The 23,609-nt window shown below is 44.1% G+C and overlaps 1 protein-coding gene and 1 pseudogene across 1 annotated transcript in view; one reads left to right on the forward strand and one right to left on the reverse strand.

Annotated features, from left to right (window-relative positions):
- Nucleotides 1-336: 336 nt before the first annotated feature.
- GDI2 (GDP dissociation inhibitor 2) overlaps nucleotides 337-23,609 on the reverse strand; it is a 28,425-nt gene continuing 5,152 nt past the window's right edge. The window contains exons 2-11 of the mRNA XM_066633963.1: nucleotides 15,349-15,456; nucleotides 13,834-13,933; nucleotides 13,057-13,191; nucleotides 8,693-8,891; nucleotides 8,099-8,230; nucleotides 5,695-5,794; nucleotides 4,059-4,230; nucleotides 2,717-2,861; nucleotides 1,403-1,457; nucleotides 337-1,316 (exon numbers count right to left, since the gene is read on the reverse strand). Coding sequence (XP_066490060.1) covers nucleotides 1,161-1,316; nucleotides 1,403-1,457; nucleotides 2,717-2,861; nucleotides 4,059-4,230; nucleotides 5,695-5,794; nucleotides 8,099-8,230; nucleotides 8,693-8,891; nucleotides 13,057-13,191; nucleotides 13,834-13,933; nucleotides 15,349-15,456 — 1,302 coding nt within the window. The 3' untranslated portion in view covers nucleotides 337-1,160. The remainder of the gene's footprint in view (nucleotides 1,317-1,402; nucleotides 1,458-2,716; nucleotides 2,862-4,058; nucleotides 4,231-5,694; nucleotides 5,795-8,098; nucleotides 8,231-8,692; nucleotides 8,892-13,056; nucleotides 13,192-13,833; nucleotides 13,934-15,348; nucleotides 15,457-23,609) is intronic.
- On the forward strand, nucleotides 5,992-6,111 carry LOC136658015 (5S ribosomal RNA; annotated as a pseudogene).

The raw sequence follows: 23,609 nt of genomic DNA on the forward strand, positions 1-23,609 counted from the left end.
ATTGAATTCCTGCTGTTCATGTTTGAGCTCTACCTTTATACAGGCCATTGTGAGCAGAGAGATGGCAGCACCTGCTTCCCAGCAAGAAAAATGTTGTGAGACAAATCAATTAAATGTTCCCAACCCTTTTTGAGCTGCCTGCCATTGATATGCCTCCAGAAACAGGATGCAACTACCTCAAAGTCCACTCTAACCTGTGCTCCTCAGTCTGCCCACCCCACCCTGGGAAGCTGATGCTTGTTACTGTGGCTAGTGAATGCAATACACTAACAGCTTCCCCATCTACAGCTAAGTGAACCAGATGCATCAAGAGTGAATCAGACAACAGCACAAAACTAGTTTCCAGAAGTTGGCTTTACTTGGCAGTACAGAAGTCATCTGGAGCCTTTCCCACCAGACACAAGCCCAGGCTCCGTCAAATCAATACTGCAGTGCAGTTTGGTCCACCTGAGAAGCCATATGTGATACAGAGGAGAAAGAAAATACTTGCACAGAGACCATGCCTGCTGTGGAATTTTGTTCTTGCACCAGGTTTTTTTATTAGTATCACTTTCAACACACAAAGCCTTGTGGCACAGTTGTGTCTCAAGGGATGTAAACGGTTTGAGAAGCTTTTAGTAGAGGAGGACAGCAGTGGGTAGCAACCCTGCCGCATGGCTACAGGTGCGGTGGGCTTTGGCCATAAATGCAGCTTGCCATGAAGTTAAGACCAGGTGGGGAGAGGCTGCTTGGGATAAGGGCCCTGGTAGCAGGGCACACAGTTTAGAGACCAGAGTGGTCTAGAGGGCACCTGCTGCTTTCACTGAAGCATTCACAGGGTTAGAGAGCTTCAGGTGACACAGGAAATGCAAGTTATTTTTGGCTTGCACCCCTCCCAAAACCTAGGTTAATGTCTGTTTACTCTAGTCAAATTAGCAATGGGCAAAGATTAGAAGTATCAGTATCTGCCAATTTTGACAAAGCAACCTTGTTTAAAGAATTAACGCATGATTACATCCAAAGAAGGGAGGAGCACTGACCAGTGAAGGACTCTCAAATCTCAGAGAAATGATTACAAAAGCAGGCCTGATAATATTGAACTTCATACGGTGCTCACTTAAGTTCCTCTGTGTATCACATACCCCAACACCAGCCCACGTAGAGCTAAGCCTTCAGCACTCTTACTGCTGGTCTTCCTCCCCATAGATATCGTTCTTCTTTCGTTTCATCTCTTCAAAGTCAAACTCCGATCCCATCATCCTCTTGTAAATGTCTTTGATGTCATCACACGTCGTCTCAAAGTGAGTGGTCGCATCATAGGTACGGGAAATAAAGATCTGGACACAAACAGAACCAGAAGGAGTTATTTGCAATGCCTGCACCTGCCCATAAGTGGCTCCACTGCTTTCCAATTTATACAAACCTGGCTCTCTCTGCCGAGGTCAGTTGGTGCAAACAGGTCGCTGACACTAACAAACCTATGAAAATGGGTGGGGGGAGGGGGAGAGAGACAGGAAAAGAGTCACTTTAGACAATGTTTAAGACAATGTGGGAGAAGGATTCAAACCCCTGCCCTGACACAAAGAACACAAATCCATGCAGGATCCAACAATCCCAGTCACTGGCTTGCCTGTGGCCATTGGGAAAACTCTGGCAATAGAAAAATTCCTCTGCTGTTGGATGAAAGTTGTAAAAACCAGGACTAAGTGGAGAAAGGAAGGAATCTGTTTGTGCAAAAGCCTAGCCACTCTTTTTCTTCAGACGAACTGGAGAAGAGGGACACCTGTCTCCCTCAGCAGGACCAAGTGCTTATATCATGAGTAAGTGCGCACACAGGCTGCCTTTACATCAGCACCCTGCATGATTTGAAAGCCAAGATGACAGATGGTTCTGTGTGCACTAGCATATTTCTCTCTCAGCACAGGAAAGTGATCTACCACCTAATGCTGCCTCTTCTGCGCACACCCCCCCCACCACATGGAAGGCAGCAAGCCTGCCTCCTACCCCCTTCTCTTTCTCCTTTGAGCAGTCTCTTCAATCAGGAAGTGCATGGAACACATTCCATGCTTCCTGGTTAAAGTGATTATGCAAAGGAGGTGGCAGGATTTGAGTTCTGCTCACTTCAGCAAGTGGATCACAGCAGCTCTGTGCGCAACAGGCCACACACAGGTCAACGGCAGACATGGAGTGAAAAGCATCCCCAGTAGCTCACCACAACAGGAACCTCATCCTTGGGCCACCTCAACAGTAAGTCAGCAGAAAGGCTGCTTCCAGATGCTCGAGCAGGTTCACTGTTCAGCGTTCTTTTTCACTTTGATGTTGACAGGCAAGCCTAACCTCCTCTATCCCTTCCCCTCCCTCCACCCCAAATATACACCAGAAGTGCACATGTATGAAGACTGTCACATCTGATTGGTTCTGTATCCGTTTCCTCAGATGGAACAGCAGGCTGTGAGAGTGGGAACAAGGCAGGATTTACTGAAAGGCACACAGCACAGCATAATGGACCCTGGCTCTGGAAACCAACCCAGCTGTGAGGTTTTTGAGAGTTCAGCGCATTGACACATCACACAAACCAGGTGGTCCACAGCAAACTACTCAGAATGTAGATAAGTAATGGATCATAGTTTGTTGTTTGGCCTTCCCCCACCCAGCAAACATGCCTGTGGAGCACAGAATACCCTAGCATGACAGGAACTGAGAAGTTGGGAAGACTGAAGCCCACAGGCAGCCTTACTTCTGTTCAATGGGTTCAAGGAGCTCCAGGGCAGGCTTGATTTCTTTTTCTGGATCATTTGACTCTACAGTTGTGCTCACAATGGCAATGTACTTTCCTTGAGCTGCCACATTATGTGCAGATGAGATCATGCAGACGTAGATGTCTAGAAGACAAGTGTGCAGGAGTTAGCAGTTCAAAAGCAATCCTATGCCTGAGAAGTTTCATCCCACCAAGTTCCATGGGACATACACTGAGGTAAGCGAACACAGAACTGCAGTCCAATTCAGTTTATCAGAAAGGGTGCTCAGAGGAGACTGGGTCAACCTAGGAGTATTTGCTACAGAAGAGATCTTCAGCTTTGAACTGACCAACTTGAAATAGGGTACAGCAAACCAGACACCAGTTTTGTTATGAGGCTGAGGCTGGCACTAGCTAGAATAAAGGTGATAAATCTCTCTGAAACTTTGACCAAGTGCCCCCCCCCCAGCTTCAGTAGGCCCCCTCTGCTTTCAGCTTCACCTCCCTTCTTTTCCTGGGCTTTCAAGATGTATGGCAGGCAACAATGCACACACCAACTGGTCTGGAAGTAACAGGGCAGACTGCCACAGTAGCAGCACATGCCATTAGTCATGATATGCTAGGCAGGAAGAGATGATTGTGGTCATTCCCTCACATCCCCCATACGCCTGCTGGGCCCTTGGCAGGATCAGTTAAGACCTCATCGTGGTCTTGATTTGCAGATGTAATCTTAAGGATTTTATCTAGAAGGCAGAGATTTTTCCAGCACAATGGGGCAAGAAGTTATGTAGGAGCCATGAAATGCCACGTGTTACAGCAAGCACTCAAAAGTACACATGCAGAGACAAGGATACAAAAAGCCTTAAAAAATATATGGTATAAAGGAACACGAAGCCAAACCTGAGCATAAGTAGGTTTGGGGGGAGCCCACAGCAGCTGGCAATACCACAGTTTCTCCCATCACCCCTTCCTGCAAAATCCACTCACTCACTCCTCATTATCCATTGAAGTGTTGCAAATGGGGGGGGGGGAGAATCAAGCTTGGCTCCTCTATGGAATTCAGCAAGTCTCAATAGATTTGGGATACACAGGAGAGGGAAGTGGCAATGGTGTACTTGGGAATGCCACCTAATTATTCCATGTCAATCATGCCCCAGGATTAGCAGTTTCAACTACACCCAAGTCTGTCACCAAGTTACAAGGCAATGCTCAAAACACACACAGGAACTCAAGTGTGTTACAAACACCTGTTTTGAATTGCATGTCCAAGACATGCAACAAGAGCTTTGGGAGAGAAGAGGCTGTATTAATTTGTGCATCCAGATCACTCCTCCAGACTTACCCGATTTCCTGTTAACCTGATTCTGGGGAATGATGATCTGGCATGAATTGGCATCGTTTGTATTCTTGATGGGGTGGCTCAAGATACAGATTACCCGGATGACCTTGCCAACCTTTTTCACTCTCTCTGGGACATAGCTGGGATCACAGATGAGCTGTTTGCAGCGAGCAATCTGCCAGGAAGGAAAAAATAAGGCAACTTTCTAAAAGTTGGACAAATCTAAGGCTACTGGTGTTCAAACCAACAGAACACCTGGTTCCTGCAATTAGAATATTGAAAGCAATACAGTAAGCCAAGCAGCCCACATAGACACAGCTCTCTAAAAGTTGCTGTGCTCTGAGAGCATATGCTGCACACTGAGGAGGGTAGTAACATGTTCATGCTGCACCCATTCCACTTCCAGGTTCAATTTCCATTTCTAGATCTGAAGGCACACGTGGCTCTAGCAACTCCCAGCAGCTGCTTTCTACTCTATGAGCTCCCAGAAAGAGAAGGTAGTAATTCCCTGGGAGCAGCACTTCAGCAAAACACCATGGGTAGCATTGCTCCAGCCCACTCTGCCATCTGTATAGCCTCTCTGCCACTACCCTCTTTCCTAGACACATCTGAACAGCATGTCACACATACTATTTCACTCAGTCATTAATCATACTAGGCAATTTGCATGACTTGGGGAGGGAAGAGGGTTCTGCAGCTGAGAGAGTCATTCCAGAAGCAACATGAAAGGGCTGAATGTAGAAGTCTGAAAGACCAATCTTAGCTTGACCAGTCTCCTTACCCACAAACCCATTCTTATCACAACCCCGCAACAGGAATGGCTATCTGGAGAAAAGCACCAAGAAGCCAATATGGTAAGGCAACAGACACTGGTCTCACCAATGGGAAACATTGATAGGGGTGCTCTTTGTGATATACCCTACCTACATCAAATTTCACAGGGATAGCTACCGGTGAGATCTCCTGCAGAATAAAACTATGAAGTACTGGGTTAATCCCGTCAGTAACATATTTGATTGTGATGAAAACTGGCACTGGCATCTGAATGCTTATTCATTTCAGGCAACAATACTCTATTACTGCCTTTCTATATGAATTAGACCCAAATCTGGTTGGCCAAGTACTCACTTTAGCCAGACAAATGCTCTGTTTGGCAACTACACAATGGCAAGAGACAGCCTTCCCAGCACCCCCCCAGCTGCCAGATGAGGAGACACGTGCACCACCGTGCTACAGAGTTATTTTGCCACTAGGACAGGCATCACCAGGACATTTCTATAGTAGTGTTAGCAACTTTGAAGTTTTGTGGAAAGGCATATATAAGCATCTTTAAGTATACGTGCTTATGGCAAAATAAGCTTCCATATCACACTACTTATATAGCGTGACACGTACTAATCAGCTTCTTCATACAAATGGTGGGGCCGTTTGCCAGAGCCATTAAAAAGTAGCCCCTTCCAATGGTTATTTCATCACAGTGGTCAAGTGTGCTGAATTAACTGAAACGCTCAGCCCAAAACATTTGTAGGCACAGAGTCTTGGGGATCAGCTCATTTTCAAACCAATGAACTGACTTCTTTGAGGCAGAAAGATAGCAAGATTTTCAACAATTGAGAAAAATGGAGAAGAGTTACTGTACCTCCCCTTCTGATTTCACTCCAACCACTTTGCCATTTTCAACTACAATCTCTTCAATTGGTTTGTTCAACATGTAGGTGCCTCCATAGATTGCACTTAATCTGTCAATGAAGCAGACATAATAAAACAACCAGCTGTTAAAAGCAGCTACATAGATGCTACATATGCAGCTGGCAAAGCCCATTGGTTCATGGTTCTGCCATAGAAAAATGGCAGTTACTGACACAGGAAGGCAAGCATTTCATTCCTTTTATATCTTTTCCTCATGGAAAAGACACACTGGACTGCACTAGTCAGATGATACAGCAACTGTTACCCTGCACATTCCCGATCTTGTCTGATCTTGGAAGCTAAGCAGGGTCAGGCCTGGTTAGTACTTGGATGGGAGACCGCTTGGGAATACCAGGTGCTGTAGGCTTATACCATAGTCTTTCAAGACTGAAGGTTGCCAACCAAGTTGGTGCCACAGCAGAATCCAATTGGGTTAAACATGAACCCAGATCAGGCAGCATGGACAGGAACACGTGCCCTGTAGTGCTTGACTAAAATTGGCAGGTACTGCCCCAGGTATACGGTCACTAGAACTATTTGTGTTTGCTGCAGATAACAAAATTCAATCTGCTCAAGCACAGCAATACACTTTCTCCCACTCAGCTCTGCTTGGGGACAGAACATATTAAGCTGCCTTGCACAAGGTCAGCACTGGTCTACTTAACTCAATACTGTCTCCACTAACAGCTACTCTTCCAGGCTTAAGGACAGGGGCCTTTGCCTGCCTGCCTGGAGAGGATACCAGAAACAGAATCTGGGACCTTCTGTGCACAGAGCATATGCTCTGCATCTGTGCTAGGGCCACTCCTAGAGCTTGCAGATTACACAGTGCCTGCCTCCTCCCTCACTAAGAAACAGGACCATGTTTGGTGAGAGATATTGTGCTTTCGCTACAGCCACCATTAATGCAGAGAGAACTAGCTGCAGTGCCTGTTCCTCAAGTTTCTCTGCAAGAGGCAGTGTGCTCCCTCCATGAAGGATCTTGCTAGCATTCAGGGATCAGGGGCTGCCCTCCAACAGGCGGGCTACCCCTGCTTCTTGCACAGGCTCACCCAGCCAAACCCCTCCGCTGACAGAGTCACGTAGCAACATTCATTCAGCTTGACAATACATCCTCCACACACTTAAAAAGAGCTTATAGTTCCTCTACAGCAGGGCCTCCCCAAACCATGGCCCACGGGTCATTTGCGGCCCTCAGGGACACCCAATCCAGCCTCCAGGGAGCCCCCCCCATCTCCAAAGGGCACTCGGCCTGCTGGAGACCCACCAGAGCCCTCAAAGGCCAGACATCACTGCTCGTTGCAGCAGCAGTGAGGGGATGGCTGGCCCTGAAGTACTCTCCTGCGGGAGAGTTCTACAGAAGCCCCGCCCATCTGGCAAATATACCCGATGTTGGGGAGGCCAGAGCTGAGGTCACACATCAGGTGGGGGCAAGTAATCACAGGCCACTTGAATGTGTTGGTTTGCTCTGTGTGGGGAGGGTGGGCGGGAGCTGAGGGAGAGAAATCCTGAGTTGACTGAATGTGCTGCCTGGGTGTGCTTCATGTGGGGGGTGGCGGGCGGGACCTGAGGGGAGAAGTTATGGGTTGTGTTTGTTAGCTTTGTGCTGAGGGGCTGTTGAGCAGGAGGGAGTAGCATAGGTCAGTTTATGAAGGGGGTGACATGCTGGCTTGGCTCGCTTTGGTGAGCGAGGGCAGTGCTGAGTGGGAGGGAGAAGGGAGATCCTTGTTCCTTGTTAACTTCCTCCTGGTGTGTTTGGGTGAGTGAGTGTCTCCTGCACATGAAAAATACTCCCCCTTCTCTCTGTTGCTTTGTGAGATCCTGATTCTGTGTTAACTTCTGTGTCCTGCTGTATTTGGGTGTGTGCCTCCTGCAATCCACAAATGGTGGAACTCTGTTGGTTCTGAGATACTTAGTTCTGTGCATTTTTGTAAAGTGCTGGGGGAGGGGGTTGGTGAAAAACTTTTCCTCATGTGTTTCTGCCTTGCTGGGATGAGTTTCTGCCTAGAAATATTGTTCCTCGTGTGTTCCTGTCTTGCTAAGACAGGTCACTGCCTAGAAATATTTATATTATAAATAAGCTCAGTAGAATTTATTCATTCATAGAAATTCCATCTTTAATGTATTCATTTATGTAAATTTATGTAAATATAGTCAAATTTAAAATATAAATTAACCTCCCCCCGGCCCCCAGCACAGTGTCAAAGAGATGAAGTGGCCTTACTGCCAAAAAATTTGGACACCCCTGCTCTACAGGATCCCAGTGGATAAAAGCATAACAAAGAGGCAAGGGAAGTCAAGCCCTCAATGTAGAATGTGAAATAGCAACTCAATGGAATTCTCAGAGTTCTCACCTTGCAAATCCCTGGGGCAGCTCTCCCAGGCCATAAAGAGGATACAAGTAGGGACTCTTGCCATATCTAGCCAGAGACTCACTGTACAGTTTAATCCTGTTGATTGTTTCGTGGCAGGGCTGGTCTAGGTAGCTAACAAAAAAAAGTTAAAATAAGCAAAGTGGTAGCAAGTTATCCCTTTCAGCATTTTTGTGCATTTTCCCCAGTTTATTCCTGCTTCTACTGCAGTTTCCCCTCATTCTAAACAGCCTCACTAATTCAACCAACTCTCTGCACAGGACAGTATCACTTGTGTTATGTACTGTACCTAGTACTTTAGGAGACAAAAGGACCCACCCATAAGCTTTTCTTACCCTGAGGTCCATAAAGAAGAATTTGGTGTGCAAACAAACTGAAGATGAGTTTTGATGTCCAGGAACACCTGTAGGCAACCTGTAGACACAGAGCTCTGTGCAGAGTCCCAAGCAGACAACTGAGTCCCAAGAACTGACTTCCATTAGCTATAGAGGACCACCACTGGCTTGTCTCACCTACCTCCTCCACTCTCAGTACATAGAAGAGGACTCTCAAGCATGAGAAAGAACAGCCACTTACTCATCAGTCCTATACAGTGCAAGGGCGTGGCCTGTGAAATCAATAACATCCTGGCCCAGGTCAAATTTCTTGTACACATCACGCATAGTGCTCTTCTTAGGATCAACACCTTCAAAAGTGCGTGCATCATTCTCATCAAAGTTGGCAACATACACCAAGAATTTCCGGAAGCGCCGCTTCTCAAACAAGCCCATCAGACCTGCAAGGCCACGAGACCACCAGATTAGAGTACATGCCAACAACAGATTACTAGTATACAACTTCACTTTTGATCATCAGGTTCTTCCAGATAGAGGAACACAAGAAGGAACTTCAGTAACTTCCAGGTCGGTATTGAATTACAGCAACATACCCTACTAATTGATTCAGTCAATCCTCCAAACCACAGTTCTGAGGGGATCACCCAGAGCCAATGTGAACTCATGCACAGAGGATTTTTTGAACACTGTAGCAAGGACAAATATACATGGTCAACAGTGGTTACTTCATTAAGCCCATTTATCCTCAGCTTACTTGGGGAGAACACCAATTAACATGCAATTTTAATCTTCTCACATGGCACCAGATGGGCACATCCCATCTAAGTTACTTAACAAATTCTAATGAATACTGAAGTTTTGGTAAGTTCTTCAGGATAAAAGAAAAAACCCAATCAAAGCAGGCTCACTAAATCAGAAAAGAACCAGTGACTAACTGGCGACTATTTTCTCCCTTGCACAGCAGCTGATCTGGCTTACCTACTGCTAAGGTGCAGCCAAGTGCGACTGGAAATAACCCAGTCTTATTTTCAATTATTTGGTCTTTACCTTCTGTTCTCACCAAGACTGCCGCCACCCCACCCCACCCCCGATCTTGGTATGGAATATGGCCAGACTTTCCCAGTAGAAGAGGAGGTGCTGCGGCTGGCAAGTCTGCTCCTTATGCCAACAGTATCCCTACCCAAGTCCCAGATTAACAATTATTTCTACTAGTTGATTAATCGGTATAGCTTGAAAAAATATCATCTCACAAATCTGAACACAGAAAAGCTGCCTTATAACAATAATATCTATATTGAACGTTTCAATTTTGTTTGTTTGATGGATTGTTTATGCCAATAAAGGTGGAATGAATGAATGACCACTGGTACTAAGGGTTCAGTCTAGCCAGGTGGGCCCAGTACCCAACAGTGAGTCACAGCATCACTGACTAAAAGGATCAAGTTATGAAACAATCTCCAACAGAGCCATTTCCTAGGAGTGAAACACCTAGTCCCTTGTTAGTATGAGAGAAAGCTGCTTCCCCAGAAGCATCTGGTTAGTCACTGCTGGGAGAACACCACTAGACCTTCTGCTTCATCCTGCAAGACAGTTCTTATCTTCAGTTTTGTTAGAGCTGTGCAGTCTAAATGGGGGTCTCCAAAGTGCAGCCCATTGAGACTCCTAATCCGGCCCTTAAGGACCCCTTAGTCTCCAATGGGGTTCTGGCCCAGTGGAGACCTAAGTCCGCACTTGCTGTACTGACGAAGCTACTGTCTGCATGAGGGCTGATTACTGAAACACTCGCAAGAGCTGCGAGATGAGTGTTGGTCTCTTGATAGCTGCAGAGAGTCCCGCGCTTTTGCAGAAGGCAGACAGACTTTTCTCCTGCAGCCCCTGAGAAAACTCTCCACTGTGGCACTCTCCTGCCGTGCTACTGCAGTTCCATGCCCAGTCGGTGCTGCATCACCCTGAAGTGCAAAAGCTGTGCAAAGAGCCCCCACAGCTTCAGTCTCCCAGCAGCCACCAGCAGCATGAAGGGAGCCCTCCAACATGGCCACAGCTCCATACTCTCTGGGGCTGCCACCCGCGTGACATACACAGCTGCTGCAAGCATGCCCATTGCCTGAGCAAGACAAGGGAGTCGTCACCAGCGTGCTTTGAGGTATTTGTTCTTTGCACTATGTGTGTTATTTTTCTCTCCATCCACTTAAGGTTGTTTAATTTTTGTTGTGTGTTTGGAGAAAGAGTGTGTGCTCTTTCCTTTATTTTGGGGGTCTGTGGGGGAGGCAGCGATCCAGGTGTGTGCACATGTAGAGAGTGAAGAAACCTGCCAACCATTCTCCTCCTCTCCCTCATTGCTTGGAGTTTTCTGCCATTGGGTTAAGAAGCCCTGCTCCCCCTTTGCTTCTGGAGCTGCACCCCTTTGAAGCCCTCAGATTGGTTCTCTCTCTATGCATGCATGGCTTTCGCTTCCCTGTCTGTGGGGAAGGCGGGAGGTGGCGATTGGTGTATCTCAGTATTAGTGAAATTCTGAAAGTTTCCTTTATTTCTGAGGGTGTGTGTGTACACGTGTGTGAGAGAGCAGGCGCGCATGTGAGAGAAATCAGAACATCTTCAATCTTCTGGGTCTGAGAAGTTAACCTGCACATTTAAATAAGCCAGGTTATGGATAGGGGGAGATGGGCATCTGCTTCAGAGTCTCCTTTATTTCTTAAGGGGCAAGTCTCCTGTACTCTTCTGGTTCCAAGATATTTACTTCTGTGCATTTTAGCAAGGTGCCTGAAGGGTGAGGGGAATCCTGGACAGTTTTAAACTGCTGGTTCTTAGGTCAGTGCATTTTAGTTAAGTCAGTTTTGCCCTCTGCCTCTCCCCATTTTTTTCAAAATCCATTCACTGCTCTTCCTGGGCAAATCCATTTTGCCCTCTGCTCCCCTCCTCCCCACCCGCTTAATTGTATTCAATCAAGTTCTCAGTACATTGGCTCTTATTTTATCTGCATGTTTGTTTTGCGGCCCTTGACACTGTGTCAAATGTACAAGGTGGCCCTCATGCTGAAAACTTTGGAGACCTCTGGCCTAACACATGGCATGGTGATCAGAGATGGCTGTCCTTAAGGTAACCTGCCTTGCAAGCAGTGGCATTAGGCTGCTGCAAGTGGCAGATCACGAATCAACTTCAGTGGCAACAGACAGAGGTAGCATGAACTGCACAGCAATTCAAGTTTCATGTTTGCAAAGCAGCAACAGGTCCAGGAGTGTAACAAAAGTTCTCCACAAGTAGTAAGACACAGGGACGTGCTAAACCACCAGCCTTCCAACCCATTTCAGTCTCCCAGGAATGTTGTGTGCAGCCTAAGGTCTGCTGGTCAACTTAGCTCTTGGACGCCTGATGCAATTACCTGAGGAAATAGAGGGCCCCCAGAACTGTGATTTTTTCATTTCTCCACTCAAGGAGCTTGAGCCTAATTATTCACATGGGTTCAGTTCCAAGAAAAATAAACTATAGCAAATCAATTATTTAGAAACAGCCTTGCTGACCCTTGTGATGTAAGATAAGTCATTAAGACAATCCATCAATCAGTCATCCTCCAAGAGCTTACAAAGAGCTGAGAGCTTACACTCAGCCCCTCCCTTCATCAAAGCAAATCACCTTTCTTTCACATGCTCAGGGGGAAGGGAGGGGTCACCTGGAGAGAGAAGGATTGTCAGCCAGCTGCCCTCTCTCTCTCTCATTAAGGAGGCTATAGTTAAAGGACTGTTCAGTTTTTAAAACTGATTTTAAAGGGGTTTATTTTTCCCCTTCTCCAGGGATCAGCACATTCCTTCTCATTTGCAGTGGCCATTCATGTTGAGTCAAATCCATGTATAAATAGGCTAGACCTGTATCTCCTTATCAGGCAACATGCAACATATATGATCAATTACAGAAAATAATTACTATGGTAATTGTACTCTGTGCTGCAATGGGTTTTCACAGATTGAACTTTCACAGATCTCCACATTCAAGTTGATCCAAACCTGTTAAGTCAAACTAACAGTCAAATGCTGTAGAGCAGTGGTTCGCACACATTTAGTACTAGGACCCCTTTTTAGAATGAGAATCTCTCAGGACCCACCGGAAGTGATGACATGACCTGAAGTGACATCATCAAGCAGGAAAATTTTTTGCATTCCTAGGCTGCAATTCTACCCACAAGGAGTAAGTCCCATTGACTATCATTGTTAAAAGAATATACATAGTAGCTTGTTAAAAGTACAGGTGTGTAATTTCTCCAAGTGCAGTCACATACCATGGTAGCAGCATCAACTCTAATATATTAAAAACAAAATACTGAAATGAATGGGGACCCACCTGAAATTGGTTTGCAACCCACAGTTTGCAAAACACTGCTGTAGAGTCAATATAGTGTGAGAGTTAAACTATAGTTTATGCACTCTAAAGTTTTAACAAGCAGTGCATTCAAAGCCTGGATATCAGTTCCCTTCTTCATTTCTGAGTTGGGAGAATACACAGTAACCATCCTTTCTCAAACATTCCCAATCAATGCAAGAAAGTTCTAGTACAGTATTTCACACTCCACATTAGTGAGATTCCAACCATAGTACAGAGAAAGAATCCGCTTACTGGATGCTAGGGCTTCTGCCTCAGTTGAAGGAACTTTGTAAATCTTTCCTCCCTTATAGACAAAACTTCCTTCAATCACTTTGAAGTCCAGGTAGCGAGTAACTTCAGTGTACAACAACATCTTGACCAGCTGGCCTAAAACCAAGAGAGGTTTAATGAGAGTCAGAAGAAAACTATAAGTTGAAGGGTGTAAATAATGGAGGGAAAGGTGTATAAAAATGTGAAAAATAAAATAAAGATGCAGCAAAAAAGGGGGAAGTCTTTGGGTGACAGCCAACTATACATGTATTGTGCAATATGGGGCTTGGGGAAGGTTTTCAGGCAATCAGGAGCACAGTGCTAACACTGCTTTACCAAAAAACATACTGTTTTAAAATGCAAATGTGACACACTATTCCAAAAATGGCTGCAGTGCTGAAAACTGCATTACTGGATGGTTATGTATATAATTAAGTACATTCAAGTGCCCTAAACCTGGCTTGATGTAACCCTGCTAGCCAACTAGGAAGTCTTATGGATGCAAATCTAGCAACATTAGTGTCCACTGTGTACTCAAGGCAGAGCTATCTTCCACAGGCGTATGGCTTCTACTGAGTAACAGGCTTAAACACCAGACTATTTAAACTAGACCAAAAGGTTTCTAGGCTTTGGGGCAGGATTGAACCACTGATATTGGATAAGTCAACAAAAGAAGAACTCGGTATATCTTGCACAAATAACCAATTTAGAATGAGGCTACACTGTACTCCTTTGGAAGAGGGATTAACAGTCACTCACCATTAGCCATAAGGAATTTAGGAATCAGGTCCACATTCCAGTCCCTTCCTCGGCCCATTGATTCTGGTGGAGACCCGGGCAGGTTAAACCTTTTATACAGCTTTAAGAACAAAAAAATTGTATAATTAGGATTGTGTATTCTTCATATAGAAAGGGAAACTGAGTCTACCAGCAGTTTAAACCAGAATTTTACAAAGTGCTTAACAGGAGGTATTCAATTCCTGGTTCATCTTCAAAACCGTGTACAGTAGAACCCTGGTATCCATGGGGATCCATTCCCGGACCCAGATACCTAAACTTGCAGATAAGCGAATTTGCAGGTCTGGTCCTAGATGAAAGTCTGGATGTGTTCTGAGGCCCAGAGGTGCCACACATGGCCTCTGCAGGCTTCAGAAACTCCTCCTGGATGCAACCAGAGAACACCTCCAGTCACATTCGGGAGATTAGGTGAGGCCCTCCACTGCAGGTTTGGAACCCGCAGCAAGTCAAATCCACAGGCTCATAGGGAGGACCTGTACTCTCAAACAAAAATATGGAATACAGAGGTTCTGAGGTAAGGACTTACTTCAGTACAGCTGCTAGGCCCTGGCTCCAACTAGTTCTTCTACATATTAACTGCACAATTCTAGTTTCAGATGCAAAGTTAGAAATTCTACATACAATTGACATGGAGTATGACAAAAATATCACATTGGCTTAATTTTAACCACAAAATTTGAATCTTATATGAAAATTCACTGCTGATAAGGAACAGTACTTCAGCAACATCAAAGAGTACACAATGGTCCTCCAGTTAAAATTCTTCTATATCCCACCCCTAGCCTTTCAAATAAAACTGGAGAAAAGCCTATCAAACAAATTTCATAGCACCTGCTAATCAAGTTTCCATACAGGGAATCTGAAAATCTGCTTTATTTAAGGAACTAAGCGTTCCTAGAATAAAACCATATTGCAGAATTATATACAGATTAAATAAATCCATTACAACAGCTTGCATAGCCTGGTATTGGCTACTGGTGGGGGGGATATGTGATTCAAGAGCTTTACACAAAATTCCACATAAGCAAATCAGGTAATTGAACTAGATACAACTTTGAGGTTCTAACTTTGGATAAACCATCTAAAACTATGCCCTTTAGGCACTTAATGAAAGTGGTTTCCAAATGAAGACTTGATATGATGGCGTGGACGGCAACAAAGATGACAGGGAAAGACAACTTGGACAGAAACAGCTTAAAGACCAGGCCAACTTGATAAGATCTGTTCAAGTACTTAACATAGTCTTGCTGATCAGCAAATGACTGTGCTAGCCCAAGTTTCTCAACATCCTGTCCAGAGACCCAGCATCTTGGAAGTGCCAAGGTCTTTTGGTTCAATCACAGCAATGTACACAGGGACAATTCCGGTCCACATTATCATTCTTCCCCTGCCCTTGTTGCTTTAAGTATGTATATCATAATTTGCTGGAAATAGAGGAGACCTGAAAAAGTCAAGCAAGCATTTAAAGGTACTCACATCTTCCAGGGGTGTAATAGATGCACTCTCCCCTCCATAGTAAGCATTGCGATCCATGTGAAGGACTTTTTTCCCATTCACTGACATAATGCCAGAGAGGATGCATTCCTGCATTTGGAAGAAAGGGGGAAACATCAGACCAAGGTAGTCCACAGGTTTGACTCTTCCATTGGTTTCCTTCTTCATTTGCAGGACTTCATGACACAAGGCAAACAATTCCACCCTCTGCTAGTTGAGCCAAGAGCAGGCGGTGGCAAGAAGGCGACTTGCCTACCATATCTAAGCACATCTGCCAGTTTGTGACAAAATGTGTATTTAAATACGAACAAGATAAACAGGAAGGAAAATGCAGGATGTCGCTCATATAACTCATTATAACAGGTTTTCCCTATGAAGCGTTACAAAGCCAACAGAAGAACTAACAACTCTGAAGTCCCAGATCTGCAAACAAAAGTCACAAGTAACAGGACCAGGAACTTGTGGCAGAGTACCAGATTGGTGCACTTGGGTGGGTCCTTTTCAGAGCTAGCTTAATGAGCACAGCTCCAAAAGAGAAACTGCTGCAACTAAATACAATGCTATTCAATATGCCTGTCCCACCCAAAGAAGTGCCTGCCTATCTGGCATAGCTACCAAGTGATAGTGTACAGGTTTAATTTTCTTCATGGTAATGTTGGTTTTCCCTAAGATGGCTATGCCCAAGTATTCCAAATGAGAGCCCAATACCATAAACAACCTGCCAATACTGCATTGCAAGTCTGCAGGAGAGGACTCTTGGGGTGTGGCCCTGTCGGTGGGCAAGAAGAAATGGGCAACATGCGCAGTCATTTTCTTTGGCAGCTGAAATCTGCAAGCTCAGATTTGGCTTCCCTCAACCTCCAGGCAGAAAGTCCGCTGAAGGGCAGAGGAAGGAAAATTAGGTAGCAGCGCAGAATAAGCCTATGTACACCACTGCAAAGGCAAACAAGTATGAACTCTGCTGGAGCCTTAATTACACCAAGTGTGCTGCTTTGGCTTGCTCAGGAAGGGCTGCTCCTGTGGCTTGGCATATTTTAGTCAGCCAGCTATATCCCTCTCTGCTCCCTCCTACAGGTTTATCTGCAACTCCTCCTCCAAGGAAGAGCCTGAAACCTGAGCAGCATCACCAACTCCCAACACAGTGTGGCTTTTTACGCATAAGTTGCTCTGGACCCAGTCTAGCCAAAAAGCAGGATGCAGACATAAAGTTAGTCTCTCTAGAGTCCCATCACTCTCATTTTTTTTTAGAGCCTAATTTGGGACATCCAAGACTGAAGTTTGCAGCTCAGTTTATTCCAGCATTTTGACAATTTTCATCTGAAGCTTTAGAGTTTACCTCAGAGGCCAAGAACTTCTTTTCCCTTTACCTCACCATCTATTTCAACAAAATTTCCAAAAATGCACACCAAAGGTTGCGTGCGGCATATGCCAAGCAGACAGGTCTATGCTTTTGGTTAACAATATGCAATAAGGTCCTGCCTGCATGTTTTTGGTTGGTTCAGTGCCTGCCTTCCATAGAGGAGATTAGTGCAACACAGGTACTGGGACAGTATCCCAAAGAGTTGGAAGCAATTCTTATGTTCCATCCCAAGTTGTCTCTGGTTCAACAACAATAAGAATCAGAGAGCTTTTTGGCATAAGACAGAATGGAGTTACATTTGCAATTAGGCCAAGATAGTTTCAGACATCTCTTGGGGCCACCAACAGTCTAAGATACCTCTGTTCTCAGACACCATAAATAGCAAGGTAAAAGATGATAAATGATCTATTGCAAAACTATCCTACGATGGCCTACATACTTCTAGCTGTGCAGCACACTAGAAAATCTGATATTTTAGTCATAGTAGCCCAGTTGTGTCTATCCACGAAAACATTCCAATTATATATTCCCAAGACAGAACAGAAAACTGGTCATAAAGATTAGAAATGGGTTATAAAAGATTGCTGTTGGAAGAATGATCTCTATGATAATATGATCTAGAATGGAAACAGAAAAGACAGTGCTCAGCTTAACAGATGTGTCAGCCAGCACCACCACAGCTAGGACAAATTTACATAGCAAGTGTTGGATATACCAATCTCTGATGAAGCTTCAATTTTTAGACCAAGGTCACAAGATAAACCAACTCATTGATTTCTTGTAGGGGCTAACAAGTTGTTAAGAGTACAAGTGAAGATATTTTTCCCCCAGGATACAGGTGGGAAGTGGGGAGAGGACGACTGGTTCCCTGTTTCAATTGGCAATGCTGAATTACTACAAAGTTAACTCATTATATACTTGCATTAGTAAGTAACCTCTTCTCCCTATATCTATATGGGAAAGTTACTCACTTTTCTATCTTAGTAATACAGGCGGAACCTGTTTAGGCGCAGATTTTTTTATCTGTCTAATGTCTAAGACTGCCAGCTAGGGGAGAGGAAAGTTTAGTACAGGTCCAGCCTATTTATACATGGGTTTTTTATACACGGATTTGACTCAACACAAATGGCCCTCTGCAAATGAGAAGGAATGTGCTGATCCCTGGAGAAGGGGGAAAATGTATCCCTTTAAAATCAGTTTAAAAAACTGAACAGTCCTTTAACAATAGCCTCCTTAATGGAGGGGGGGGGGGCAGCTGGCTGACAATCCATCAGTCCTCCTCTCTTTCCTGAAAGAAAGGTGATCACTTTGCATTGGTGAAGGGTGGGGCTGAGTGAAGCATCTTTGTAAGTGCTTGGAAGACGACTGATCCATGGATTGTCTTCTTAAAAGGTCAGCAAGGCTGTTTTTAAATCACTGGAGCAAAGAAACTTTGTTTTTTAAATTGATTTGCTATAGTGCATTTTTTGCCATCCACGTGAGTGATGAGGCTCACCTGTAAATGAGTTGAAACTTGCAAAGAAGCTTCTGATCAAGAGCCAACTTTACATCTTCAGGTTTTGATAAAAATCCAAATGCCAGTAAGTATTGCCCAGTTGCTTTTCAGCTGCCACCAAGTGCAGCAGAGAAGGTACAAACTAAATAATTGTAGCTGTATATGGCATAGCGCTTGGCTGTATTTGTGCCATTACAGTTCTACTACAGATGGGTTCTCGGTATGTGTGAAAGAACCATTCTTGACCCCTTACTGATACTGAAAATCGTGAATAATCAAATTTTCCACCCCTGTCTCCCTGTGAAGGGGACCAGAGTACACCTCCGGTCCCCCCTGGAGGGCTTTCTGAAGCCTGCCTCTGCAGGGAGGCAAAAAAAAAAAAAAAAGCCACTTCTGGTTTCCCAAGGGAAACGGGAAATAATGTTTTTCGCCTATCCGGGCCATTCTAAAGCCCACAGAGGCAGTGGGCAGGTGAGCACTGCCTCTGTAGGCTTCAGAAAGCCCTGAAGGAACCAGAGCACAGCACCGATCCCCTTTGGAGGGTTCAGGTGGAGCAGAGTCTAGTTCAATGCAGGTCCTGAGGACTTGGACTGAGCCAGCTCTGTGAATACAACAAAACTTGACAACTAGTCACAATATTTTCCCCAAAAGTGAAACCATCAAAAAAGGATATGCAACGTGTGAAGGGTGGGGGAAGGAGGACAGGGCACGCAAGGCATTCAGCAAGAACTATACAGTAAATAGGGCTGCATCATGCAGCAATTCTACCCGCACAGGGCAACATAGACCAAGGCATACAATACAAGGCTCTGCTCTCAAGGACAGTGGGCAGCACTGCACTGGCCAACACAGAATTACTTAAATATAACAAAAAAACTTGACCGCGCTGCAAGACCAACTACATGACACAGTAACGTGGGCAGACTTCCTGTCAGACAGCATGTGCACTGCACACAGGCAAAACAAATTTTTATGCTGCTACAAGACTGCCTCCAGTTGCACAGGCAGAACTCCTGTGGTACGGCATCAGTTGTTGCTTTTGCTCAAGAACTCTCCCAATGACCTCCCTTGAAACTCAAACATTTTGTACTTAGGTTATTAGGCACTCTAGGAAGCAAATCTATAGATTTTTTTCAATGAATTACATGCCACTTAATATTCACTTAACGCTTGGCAGCATGTTTTATTTCCGCACACTCACCATTGAGCCTTTTCTACAGAGCTTCCCTTAAGCCGGAGGTTCTCACACATGGAGCACCAGGACCCAACTTTTAGAGTAAGAATCTGTCAGGACACACCGGAAGTGATATCATGGCCAGAAACGACATCATCAAGCAGGAAAATTTTTAACAATCCTAAACTGCAATCCTACCCATACTTATCCAGGAGTAAGTCCTATTTACTATCGTCGTTAAAAGAATATACGTAGCAGCTAGCTAAATGTACAAGTCTGTAACATTTCCCCAAGCGCAGTCACATACCAAGATAGCATCAAGTCTGATATATTAAAAATAAAATATTGAAATGAATGGAGACCCACATGAAATTGGCTCACAACCCACAGTTTGAAAAAAACTCTCTTAAGTAATTTCTGCCCAAAGTTGCATAAACACAACAGGGATCAAATGTGTACATACCTGTGGGTTGCATAGAAATGGGTTAAGCCTCTAGCCAAAAATCAAGCTATGTATTAGTCAGCCCACAAATTAAGATCAGTACTGCAGTTTTATTCTATCCTTGTAGTTTTTATAAAACATAAATACACATTCCTGTGGCACCGACAGCGTACATTACTACATTACATATAATGCATTTTAGAAAAAATCTTAAGGCAGTGAACAAAGTTTACAGTTTTAGATCCCTTAGATTAGGGGTGCCCAAACCCCAGCCTGGGGGCCACTTGCGGCCCTGTGGAGACTTGCTGGCACCCGTGCTGGTCCATCGCAACTGCTCTCAGTTTGAGGGCAACTGTTCAATCTCACGTGGGATGCTACAGTGGAATGAGGGCTCCCTCCACTGCTTGCTATTTCACATCTGTGATGCAGCAGCAGCAGTGACGGAAAGGCCAGCCTTGCTTTTTGCAAAGCCTTTTACAGGCCTTTAACTATTGCAAGACCTACATTCATTCAAGTAAGTTCCATCTCTAACATATTCTTTATGTTAATTTATTCAAATTTAAAATGTAAATTAATTCTTTTTTTCCTAGCCCCTGACACAGTGTCAGAGAGATGATGTGGCCCTCCTGTCAAAAAGTTTGGACACCCCTGCCTTAGATCAAACACCTGATGAATAGCCAAAAGACATAAGGCTAAGTTTATGCTTATGATCAACTTAAGCTCCTGTTCATATTGCTTAGTTTGACAATACTGGCAGTATCCTGGATTGCCATACATTATACAGTACTGTCCCCATTTTTCATGACAATGATTGGACTTTGATATCACAGGGTTGGAGGTCTAACTGCAGTGAGCTCCATCACCAAGTTTCCAACTCCATAAAAAAACTGGAGCCAGTTTCGCTTTGGTTTTATTCAACCCTGCAATTTGACCACACATTCAAATCCTATGCTTACTCAGAAGTCAACGCAGTGGACTGACTTCTAAGACCCATAGGGTATATTTGGTTCACTGACAACTCTACAGAGGAAATTGCATCAAGAGGCAAGGTAGTAAGCATGCAAAGCTCTAATCCAACAGAAAATTATTCTTAATGATTAACAGCAACGCAAAGAGGGCTTTACTCACAAAGTAAGATTTATGGCTTTATTTTAAGTGCTGCGACCTATAGCAATCATGCCAAGACTTTGTTAGAGATTCTCAAAGAATCTACCTATTCATTTCTTGAACACATCCAGTTTACAGGCAAAGCTAACAGGACTATTGCCTTTACTTTAGATAACTGTCAACCAACAACCTATATCCACTTTCACAGATACAAGGCAAGACTCCGAGTTTACTAACAGTGTCCTAGATTTAAGAAATTCAGCATCACAGATGACCATGTGTTCTGCCAGTGCACACAGCCTGCCTGAACACAAAGCCTTTTCACTACAAGAACTGGATTAATGTACCTTTTGTGCTTCTATTACTTTGTTTATCTATATGCTTTTGTCAAGGAAAGCCATTTCTGCCTGTAGTGTGTATTCATCAAAAGTGACATGTCTTGCAGCCCAGGTCCAAAGTTTCAAAGGAAAGCCCTGCCAGACAGGTAACAATAAACTAATATAAACCAAGTTCTCTGAACAGAAAAATACATCTAAGAGTTTTGCCTGCTAGAACAGGGGTCTCCAACGATGGCCCAGGGCCATATCCAGTCCACAGCAACTTGGTATTTTTGTCAGAGCATTTGCTAATGTTTGACATTTACTCATTATATATCATTTTTCAGTTTAAGTACAGCATTGTTTCTTTCTAATTATCACATTTCTTTTTTTGTTCTGAATCATCTCATACTGATCACAAAAAAGATCCAAGTAAAACTTATTCATTCATTTAAATTCATTCATTCATATCATATCAGCCCATAAAAATGTGTAAAATATAAAACATGGCCATCATATTGAAAAGTTTGGAGTGCTAGGAGGATACAGTATTTCAGTCCCACTCAGCATTTCCTTAGAAAAGAGGAAGTCACCAGAAGTGCACTTATTCACTCAAACATGCAGCCAGGCATGAGAATGTAGACCACAACTCTTCTGTCATAGTTACTCTAGAACAGGGATGTCAAACATAAGGCCAATGGGCCAAAAGCAACCTCTGGATGCAATCTATCCTGCCTTTATACAGGTGGAGCCTTTTATTTGCAAAATTTCTATCTGCAAAACTGGGTCAACATGGGTTCCTGGACCTGCGTGGAGCAAGACTTGGTCCCACCTGATCTCTCCAGAGATGACTGGAGCACAGCCTCCATGAGCCTCAGAAAGGCCTCTGGAGGTCCTAGAAAGGCACTTCCAGTTTCTGGGCAAAAAATGAAAGTGCCTATCTAGGACCTCCAGACGCCTTTCTTTGTGGAGGCTGCACACAGCCTCCATAGGCCTCAGAAGAACCTCTGGAGGCGCCTCTGGGGAAGTGGCCTCTGAAGCTTTGTACACAGGCCACAGAACAGCTCCAGGAACGACTGAAGGTTCCAGTCACATTTGGAGTTCAGTGGATCCTGAATTTCCGGTCATTTCATTTCACACAAAATTCAGTATTTATGAGGGTTCCAGGAATGGAAGCCTTGTGAATAACCTGTAATTAGGTTCTCCCAGTGATCTCTTATATCTTGAAAAAATTGAAATTGAGATCTCTTATATCTTGAAAACATGAACAAGATTTGCACATTTTACTCTTATCATTTGCAGCTAATGAGATTCTATACAAGAACAAAGAGCTTATTTCTGGCTGTAATCTGCTTAATGTCACTTCCGGACCTCAGCAGGCACCATGAATGCCAGCTTGTGTATGAAATGAATCTGACAACCCTGCTAAACTCTCAGTTACACTAGAACAGAGGTGTCAAACTTGTTTCATACACAGGTGACATCATTAAACAGATGGTCAGAAATAAGCACTTTGTTCTTGCATAGAAAACTCATTATCTGCAAGTGACAGAAAATGTGCAAATCTTGTTCATAATTTTAAGATATGAAAGCCCATTTATTATGCTGGGATATCCTAATTATAACAGGAGTTAGATAAATTGCTTCCAGAGCCACATTCAGCCTGTAGGCCTCTGTTTGACAACTCTGCACTAGGCCATGAATAGCTGTTAGCTTTCTATACATGCCATTCACTTCTTCCTGGGTAGCAACTCTATGCTAATGCATGTGACAAAGGAAATGCTTGTGTAACAATTTATGCAAGTAGAGGTAAGGGCTAAATTGAACCAAGTAGGTCCCATTTGTCACCAATGACTCTTGGCAGTGTCAGAGACGCCCAAAATCATGAGGTGCTGGAAATGTATACAGCTCTTAGGAGAATGACACCCAAAGACACAAAGTCACAGAGGAATGCAAAGCATGTTCCACAGCTAAAATGCATAAATCTCTGCTCAATTCCTACAAACAGAGGAAGTGTAGAAAACAAGAGCAGGAAAAAACTGGTTTCAAAAACTGCAGGAAGCCATACTTATTGTTCCCATAGTTCTGAAAACAATATATTATCCCACTCCATGGTTTATCATTCATTTTTATTGAGCCATATTTCTTTTACCAACACACTGAAATTAGTAGGACTGTTAAAGTGCTATTATCAGGGAAACCAGAAGCATGCCATTCCCACTTAAGGGGAAAGGTCAAGCAATGATAGCACTGCAGCAACTGAAGCACTGCCATGACCAAGGGGTTTAATAACGTATTTGAGGGGCAGCTCCAGCCATCTTGAGGGTGTGGTGAATTATCTCCTCTAT

This window comes from Tiliqua scincoides, chromosome 7 (genome assembly GCF_035046505.1).
Source record: "Tiliqua scincoides isolate rTilSci1 chromosome 7, rTilSci1.hap2, whole genome shotgun sequence".
NCBI lineage: Eukaryota > Metazoa > Chordata > Lepidosauria > Squamata > Scincidae > Tiliqua > Tiliqua scincoides.